A 9,609-nucleotide genomic window follows, 5' to 3' on the forward strand; every position below is an offset into this window, starting at 1 on the left:
GTAAGTAGCAAGCAATTTCTATCCAATTTGCTTATAGAAAATCCCATTATTTTGGAGAAACAAGTAAGTAGCAAGCAATTTCTATCCAATTTGCTTATAGAAAATCCCATTATTTTGGAGAAACAAGTAAGTAGCAAGCAATTTCTATCCAATTTGTTTTTAGATAATCTTAAGTGATTTATGCAAGATAACCTAAAACTAGCTCATTTTTAGGTGGCAGTTACTAAGGGTAAAAATTGAACAGAAGGAAAAGAGTAAAAAAGGGAAGGAGAGAGAGAGAGAGAAAGAATGAACCTTTCAATGGGCATCACATAAATCAAACTAACTTATAGAACTGTAACACACTATACAAACTTATCATTTTAACATGTTACCTACCAGACATTGGAGCTGTAGATTCTGAAACAACGGCACCTTTTTGATCTTCTAGCTTGTGCATTTTTTGAAGGTGAGTCTGGAATGCAATTAAAATTACTTAGAAAAGTCATATTGGTTATCTTGATATTCCTCACAAGTTTTGGTAACAACTACTTGCAGCTTAACAGACACTGAAAAAGATGTAAAAAAAAAAAAAGTTACCCAAGTATACACAAATTTTGTACTATTAACTTTGTATCATTTATTTTACTCTGGAGGTATCCATGACAAACCTGTAAATTATCTTTGCGCCTGCAGGTGTAGCCACATTTGTGACACATAAACGGCTTGACATTATTATGTTTATACATATGATCTCGCAGACGCTTGCTGTCTGCATACTGCTGGCCACACTGTTCACATTCATAGGGTTTTTCACCCGTGTGGCTACGGCGATGACGCCAAAGGCTACTTAGTGTTAAGGCACTGAAATCAAAGAGACCAAAGTAAATGTAAATGCAATAAATGTGTTAATCACATATAAGGATATATAATTTCAAGTAATTGACATTTAGCAATGGAGGTGTTGCACTTACTGGAAACCGCACGTTTCACAGATATAGGGGCGCTCCTTAGTATGTGTTCTCAAGTGCTTGGCTAAGGCTGTCTTTTCTGTCGTAGCATATGTACAATGGTCACACTTGAAGGGCTTGTCAACGGTGTGACGCCGGACCTGGAGGACAATTTTTCAAGATGATATATCAAAACCAGTTTTACATATCAAATAAAAATATTGCAATGGACCTATAAGTGCTAACCATATATATTTTTTAACTATATCTTTTCTAACTTCTAACTTGTGGGGAACTCCAGGATGATTCCTAGTCAGAAATCACAACCACAAATTGTAACATTGTTAGGCTAGGGGACTGATAAAGTGTGGGAAGAGTTTTCTGGCTGCTTAAGGGCACTTTCCAATGAAATTAGCAGAGTAATAGATTGTAGTTCACATCTTTTTATTCTTAATAGATGAAGAACTCAAAGGTTGGTCAGTTATTTTAAACATTTTACTGAAAATGTTATAGTTATCAACAAAATAATCAATACTTTTTCAGTTTAAAAGTATTATCTTTGCAGACAACCTTAGGTCACATTTTTTTACCACTAAATTTTCCCAAACAATACCTGAAATATATTTGTTTGAGTAAAATGCAATATCTTTCTTTTCAAAGAAATACTGAAATTCACAATTTCCTGAGCCAACTTGCAAAGGGTAAAACCTCCTCAAAAACTTTAGGTTAGAAGAGATTCCTCTAGAACAAAAGTTATAAAAAAGCACATAACATCAAAATTCTAAATACAGCAATATCAGCCTGAAAAAAAAAAAAAAATACAATTCCTTTAAACATTCTAAAGACTAGAATTATTATACACTGAAACAAAACAAAGAACAAACTTACAATATGAGCTTTCAGTTTGTATTCTGCAAGTGTGGAAAAGGCACAGTAGGGGCAAGTGAGGGGCTCTGTGAGAGGCTGCCCATCAGCATCCCTTTGATGCTTGGAGGCCATGTGCTTGATGAGATTGAATTTCTGGCTGTACATCACTGGACACGAGTCACACTGTAAGATATCGTCGTTGTTGACTTCATTTCATAAACAAAAATTATGGATGGTTGCTTTAATTTTTGTTATACAGCTTGTCACCTTAACAAAACTAATATCATTAATCCTCTTTTATGATCAAAAGGAGAAAAAAAAAAATTGCTAAAAACATATTTTAACCCTCTCTGGACGGGTGGTACACTACTGTACCGCTCATTCAAAAGCGCGGTGGCCTGGTGGCACAATATGGTGCCAGCCATTTAATTGATTTAGGGCTAAGCGTTCAAAAGCCCCAGCATTGTGACATGCAAGGCTGGAATGCCCCCGTCGTGAGTGGGTTAACATTTATATAAAATTCATATCAAAATACAAACTTTCAAAACGGTGTCAATTAAATATACTGCTTAATATAGTCCTGTTTACCCGACTTTTAGAACTGTTCATCAAAGAAAAAAACAATGGTGGCAAAAGGAAAACTACCTTGTACATGACCTCTTCTCCAAGGTGTACCCGGAGATGGGTCTTGATTGTGGCTCGTGTCTTGAATTTCTTGCTGCAGATGGCACAGGTGTTGTTGTCTTTTGTTATGTGGGACGAGGCATGTTTAACCAGTGTTCTTTGCAGGGGGCTACTGAAATCACATAGTTGACCTGGATAAAAGAGGAAAAATAATTTGTAGAACAACTCAACCAATGACATGTACTACATAACTATCATTCATTCACTCATTCTCTCTCTCTCTCTCTCTCTCTCTCTCTCTCTCTCTCTCTCTCTCTCTCTCTCTCTCTCTCTCTCACTCTCTCTCTCTCTCTCTCTCTCTCTCTCTCTCTCTCTCTCTCCTCTCCTCTCTCTCTCCTCTCTCTCTCCTCTCTCTCACTCTCACTCTCACTCTCACTCTCACTCTCACTCTCACTCTCACTCTCACTCTCACTCTCACTCTCACTCTCACTCTCACTCTCACTCTCTCACTCTCACTCTCACTCTCACTCTCACTCTCACTCTCACTCTCACTCTCACTCTCACTCTCTCACTCTCTCACTCTCTCACTCTCTCACTCTCTCACTCTCTCACTCTCTCACTCTCTCACTCTCTCACTCTCTCACTCTCTCACTCTCTCACTCTCTCACTCCCTCACTCCCTCACTCCCTCACTCCCTCACTCCCTCACTCCCTCACTCCCTCACTCCCTCACTCTCTCTCACTCTCTCTCACTCTCTCTCTCTCTCACTCACGCACACGCACACATATATTCTCACATAAATACATATAAATACATGTGCACATGTGTGTGTTAACACAGCTTAAATGCTAAGCTACAAGTAAAAAGTTTAGCTTAGTTTCAGCTAAATTTACCTTTAACAGTAAACAAGAGTATCACACCCATTTTCTTTAATTTTACCTTTTTTTATATGTGTTAATTTGATTAAGCAATATTTTTCATGATAGAGAATAAAACAAAAATATGGAAAATTCTGTCGGACCTACATTTGACTATTGTTCCAATCTCATGTTCCTCCCACAGATGTAAGGTGAGTTTATCCAATGTCTTAAAGCCTCGGGGACAGTGAGAGCATTCATGACTATCATCTTCCTCACTTTCAGCTGGATAATCTGGTATCTGATCTGGGCTTGATGGCGTGATACTGATGGGACTCGTGCATATGTTTGTTGTTTCGGAAGATTCCTTAATGGTGGCAGAGGTGACAGAAGTTACTGTGGCAGTAGTTAGGCTGCTAGCAGATGTAGCAATAGCAGAAGTGTCAGTTGATGATGAACTTCTTGTAGAAAGAATAGTGGAGGACGAAGTTGAAGGAATGTCATTTTCTTGTGATGATGAAGTGGATGTCATAGTAATATGACAGTTTGATCTGGAGCTGGAAGACAGGGTCACAATGGGTGAGTCAACCATAGATGCAGTAGTATAAGAGAGCTCCAGAGAATTTGACCATGAAGTAGCAGGGGAAGAGCTGCTGGGAGTTGTTGAATTTGAACTTGAAAAAGTCAGCTCTGGTACTCCTGATGCATGATCTATGGTTGATGTACTGGGAGACAGTTCAGGAGGAGGAACTGCTGGGATGGCAGGCTGAATAACTACTGGACTGATGTTAGGATTGGGCTGAGTAAGGATAGGTGTACTGATAACTGAAGGACCTGCTAGGACAGGGGCTGAAATGGGTGGCTGTGTCAGAAGGATGTTACTAGCAATGGTCGACTGAATGATTAAAGGAGTAGAAATGCTAGACTGTGAAATTCCTGAAGGAGTAAGATCAGGAGCTGAAGATACAGATGAATGGGATACAAGTGGAATTGGGTTAAAAGATGAAGTGGCATGTGAGGAAGTGGAAGAGACCCCTGAATGAGAGGTGGCAGCTGAACTTGTCCTTGAAGAAGTCATAGGAGAAGTTGAAATGATGGTAGCCTGTGTGGTGGGAAGGCCAGTTGCCACTGAACCTTGCGTCTGAACATGCATAGGGAGCAGGGATGATTGACTGCTAACTGAGCTAGCAGTGACTGAATATGGTGCATTTGGAGAATATGATATCGATACCTCAGAGTCCAGAGACTGTGCTGAAAGGACCTGCATAGGGATAGTAGAGAGTGCTTGATGTGGCTGTGTTACATCAGACTGATTTAGGACAGTTGTGGAAAGGAGGGAGGGTTGAATATACGGAGTAAATGGTAACGATGACTGGGTTAGCAAGGAAGCTGCATTAGGAATCGAAGAATGACCAAGTAATGTACCAGGATTGGAGACTGAGGAATGTGTTAAGACAGGTATGGTGCTGGCACATGAAGCCTGACTAATAATGGGTGATGCCATGGTAACAGTTGCCAATGGAGGAATTGTAGCTTGACTAGTTAATGATGTTGAATCCACATGAATTGTTGGAGTGTGGTCATGAGATAACTCTTGTGAGGAGTGAGGCAGAGAAAGTTGCGTGTGCATTGTGTTGATACTGGTTGCTTGCTGCACAAGGGGAATTCCACCAGCACTCTCTGGCACCACCACCATCCAACTCTCCTTGGCATCAGATATGTTTGCTTCTTCCCCAGGGCTGTGGAAAAAGAGAATTGGTAATCCCTAAATAGTAGTTGTTCCAATTATGCATATGAATAATAGCACAACAGTTAACTTTCAAAGTAACTATGACATGTAACAAAATACATATATCTTTCAATATACTGCTGTCCCTTCTAGTAAAGGTACATGTTGAAATAAAATGATTCTTGGAAAAAGTACTTGGAAAAGTTCTATAATGAACTGTTTTCTTTAAATTAAGAAATATGTAAAATGTTATTGAAATCATGTACAATATGCTTGGTTCTAGAATGGTAGTGAAAGCCATGAAAACTTGGGTCACAATATTTTCCTTCTCTATCTCTTCAGTTATTCTAAAATATTCATCTATTACAAGAGCAAGATCTCTTCATCATTTATCAATATTATGTTTCCAATAGCAAGATAGCACAGCTCTTTATGAAAGTGTAGGCAGCATAGCGGTATTAACCCTCTCGTGATGGGTGGTACACTACTGTACCGTGCATTCGCACAGGCCCGTTCGCTGGGGACGCGATACGGCGTCGTTTATTTAAATGATTTAGGCCTATGCGTTCGAGAGCCCCGGCATTGTGACATGCAAGGCTGGAATGCCCCCGTCGTGAATGGGTTAACAAATATAAAGGCAAGTGGTATTCACATACCTTAAAAAAAAATCAGACATCATTAACATCTGTAAATTCCATTTACAATCATAACAGCAAATAGGTGCAGAAAGGTATAAAATTGGATGTCATGGTTTTCCAGCTGGGTGATAAATTTTCCTCTTTTGTATATATAACTGACAGCATCATCAAAGTAATGGTTATTTGAATTTGATACACGTATTTCATTCACTTCAGATTTCATAATATGAATATCATCTTGAGCTATATCATTCCACAGAGTATTCTAAACCAACTAAACACAGTCCTCCTATATATGATATAGAAACAAACCATCTCTTGGTGCACATATGGTACACCAAGAGGAGCTGCCAATAGAAATTTCCTGCGTGCCTACTTAATTATTAGTATTGGTATTCATTAGCTGGTACCAAATACTGACAACACTAAATTTCTAAAAGGTTCAAGGGCTGACTATTTGTTGTTGGTGGAAAAGCTTGTTATAAACATGTTTTCTGAGAAACTATTTAGGGTTGCAGTTGTTCCTCTCCACATAACACATATACATCCATGTCCACAAACAGGATTATGGAAGATATATAAATCACAAACTCCCAAAACAATCATCTTTTCAACAAGAGGTATTATACATTAACTCATTGGATACAGGGCTTTCTTCTCCTTGGTTTGACCACAAAAACAGGCCAGCAAGACAGGTTTTATTTCAGAGTGAGGGAGCACCAAGAGACATATCTAGCTTTTATCACACTTTTTAACTTTCATAAACAAAAACAAAAGAAATAACTATCCCCGACGAATAAACATGAATGGGAAGGAGAATCAGGTGATCTGTGTTTATGGCTTCAAGTGCCATAGCTCAAGGCAACCACAATGACAGCTGCTGCAATATGTCCAGTTCACCTTCCTCTTCACATTTTGCTTGCACATTAACCCATTCCCGACGGGGGAATTCTAGCCTAGAATGTCCAAATGCCGGGGCGTTCGAATTATTAGGCCTAAATCAATTGAATGGCTGGCACAATACTGTGTTAACCCTCTCTGGACGGGTGGTACACCACGGGTACCGTGCATTCAAGGCCCGTTCACAGGGTGATGTCATAAGGTGTTGTTTATTTAACTGATTTAGGCCTATGCGAGAGCCCTGGCATTGTAACATGCAAGGCTGGAATGCCCCCTTCATGAATGGGTTAACCCATCCACAATGAGGTGCATATTAGTCTAACGCCGCTTCCACCGGGAAGATAACTAGTGCACACAGCTTTCCGCTTAGAGATCTCTCTCACATGATTCTACGGGGTGATCAGAGGAGGATTTTTTTTTTTTTTCACAAAAAAAGTATATATACAACTGCAACTGCAATGAGTATATAACTATGTAAAACGTGTATTTACAGGGAGAGATCATGGTGCAATAGGACATCATCCAGAGGGAGAAAAATATTCCAATGATGTGATATAACTTCACCCATCGCAAATGGGTTAACATCACCCAGGCCCTCCACATAGTTTTATACTCTCAGCATGTTCACACCACCTGTATCCAATGGGTTAATGGTATTTTTTCTCTCTTTTTTTTTATTTAAGCTTATTCTTTAGTAACTATTTGTGATTAATCTTAAGCTACTAAAGAGACTCAAAAGCAGCACCTTGAAGCATGAAGTGAAGGACACACAGTTGACTGTCTCTGTGAAGTGTCTTGCAGAGATACACCACCGATGCTATCTTTAACTTTCAATCTAGCCCTGGACTCTGCCGAAGCCCTGAGAGACTTCCGAGACCGTATCCATCTTGGACTGATAGCCATCTTTGCATCTTCAGTCAGGAAAATACTGTCAACATCCACCACAGCCTGACTGGGAGCTGTAATACCATATGAATTATGAATTCTACAAGTACTTTAGAGTAATCAAAATCCTTTTCTATTCTATTTCTATTCTTATTTCTCCATTTCATCAATTCCTTTTCAGCTCATTAAGATCTTAAATTTTTTAAATATCAATCTGACTTAGTTTCTTTTTCTTATAACTACAATTTCATATAACACTAGAATAAAATCCCAAAGTATCATGTCTTACTCCCAGCTGCCTCTCCTGCAAGTGCTTCCAACAACATAACAGTATTGTAAGCATCATCTGTGTCCCCCTCCAGAATGCAAGTGTTCGCTTGTCTTGGATCTCGCTGTCCTCCTCGGTCGTCCTTGCCCGCATTTGCCATTCTGTTGTCTTCATCCGAGGCATCAGGTTCGCTAGTGAGATTCAGAACTGCTCCACTGTACACATCTCCATCAGACTTGCTGAAAACTTCACTACATTCTGGAGGACGAGTCTTGAAGACCAGAGAATTATCTTCCAGGACAGAACTTTCAAAAACAGAAGGAATATTATGCTTCACTTGACTAATCTGCCCAGCAAAAACATCCCCCTCTGCCCCTGGCGCTGTGCAAAGCTCACTGAAGGACATATTTGTAGAGGACACATGTGTGCCAAGGTTTGTGTCCAATTTCAAAGGCTCAGAATATTTAGGAGGATCTTGAAGAATATTTTGATCTTGGGGTTTCACAGTCAGCAGAGGAAGGGTCGTATGGTCGGCCAACCCGCCATTACTCTCCACTGTTCCTTCTAGTGTTATGTGAGGACTCTCGGTTGGTACCTCGATCACATTTGGGGTTTCCGTTGCATAGTGAATTTCACCAGGAGTCATAAACTGAGATTCTAGATCTGTTTGAAAGCCAAACACTTGGAGAGAACGCACCAAAGCCAGAACATAGGGCAGGCGGTGGTGTGGCACCAATAATTCTCCACAGTACATGTATTCAACTACTGCTCGCAAGTCACCTGAAAACAAAAATAAATTTAGACAATTCTGAACATTTTTACCTTTCTTATTAGAAACAGTACTGACTATTCAACAAGAAATAACAATAGTTTCCCAGTCTTATTTCATGTGTTGACTTTCAAACTAAAAGTTTTTGTTCACAGAAAAACAAGTACATTTCCATAAAAATTTTCTCTATCTAACACTTTCTGACTAACATGATGTGAGAGATATGTATGGTTCTAATATTCACATTCTATAATGAATGTTATTCACATCCCCTATAGTTACTGTAAAACATCTGAAATATCAATCTAAAACCATTTCCAAATAATGAAAGTCGTAATTTGAAATTAACCCTGACCACATCCAAGTCACTTCCCTCAGTCCAATTTTTCAAAGCAAACTGAAATCACAAGCTATCCATCATTAGCTATCCAGTCCTACTATCTAAAATAACTTCCATTTACTACATCATTAACTTACTTGGGGTAATAGGTGTACCAAGATTTACAGAGGACATCTGCAGTTCAACCATTCCTGCGCCTAAGGACTGCAAGCGCTCCCAGAAGAAATGGCTTCCTGCTGCCAGAACAACCTTATGAGCATATATATGCGCTTGATCACACACCAATCTAACATCTAGCATACTAGACTGTGCATAGAGACGGTGCAAGCTGTTGGCCAGAACTATGCTGTGACTGCTCCATGACAAGCGATCGCCAACACCAGTCGCCATCTCTTGTCTGATGCTCTGGTTCTCTGGTCCGGTTATTTGTGCTACATTGTCTCTGTTCTGAAAAGAAAGGCAAATGTCAGAATGTGAACACAATCATATAAAAAAAAGACTTTGTATCTAGCAACTAGCTTGGTTAATTCATTATCAAATGTATGTACTGTGGATAGCCAACAAGTAATATATAAACACTCAGATGTATAAATATATAAGATAGATGGATGGATGGATGGAAAGAAATATAGATAGATAGATAGAGAGATAAGTAGATAGATAAATGGTTGGATGGAGGGATAGATAGATGGTTGGATGGATAGGTGGATGGATGATTGGGTGTGTGGGTGGGTGGGTGGGTGGATGGATGGATGGATGGATGGATGGATGGATGGATGGATGGATGGATGGATGGATGGATG

The 9,609-nt window shown here is 39.5% G+C and overlaps 1 protein-coding gene across 4 annotated transcripts in view; it reads right to left on the reverse strand.

Moving 5' to 3' along the window:
• Nucleotides 1-355: 355 nt before the first annotated feature.
• LOC122248554 (uncharacterized) overlaps nucleotides 356-9,609 on the reverse strand; it is an 11,331-nt gene continuing 2,077 nt past the window's right edge. For all 4 annotated transcript variants that reach the window (XM_086548196.1, XM_086548195.1, XM_086548197.1 and 1 more), the window contains exons 2-10: nucleotides 8,944-9,253; nucleotides 7,719-8,477; nucleotides 7,290-7,503; nucleotides 3,446-5,016; nucleotides 2,442-2,611; nucleotides 1,818-1,979; nucleotides 954-1,090; nucleotides 651-843; nucleotides 356-454 (exon numbers count right to left, since the gene is read on the reverse strand). In XM_086548196.1, the coding sequence (XP_086404322.1) occupies nucleotides 371-454; nucleotides 651-843; nucleotides 954-1,090; nucleotides 1,818-1,979; nucleotides 2,442-2,611; nucleotides 3,446-5,016; nucleotides 7,290-7,503; nucleotides 7,719-8,477; nucleotides 8,944-9,196 (3,543 nt within the window). In that variant the 5' untranslated portion in view covers nucleotides 9,197-9,253 and the 3' untranslated portion in view covers nucleotides 356-370. The remainder of the gene's footprint in view (nucleotides 455-650; nucleotides 844-953; nucleotides 1,091-1,817; nucleotides 1,980-2,441; nucleotides 2,612-3,445; nucleotides 5,017-7,289; nucleotides 7,504-7,718; nucleotides 8,478-8,943; nucleotides 9,254-9,609) is intronic.

Source organism: Penaeus japonicus, unplaced genomic scaffold (assembly GCF_977035675.1).
Source record: "Penaeus japonicus unplaced genomic scaffold, GWHDUDI00000001_assembly GWHDUDI00000020, whole genome shotgun sequence".
Classification (NCBI taxonomy): Eukaryota; Metazoa; Arthropoda; class Malacostraca; order Decapoda; family Penaeidae; genus Penaeus; species Penaeus japonicus.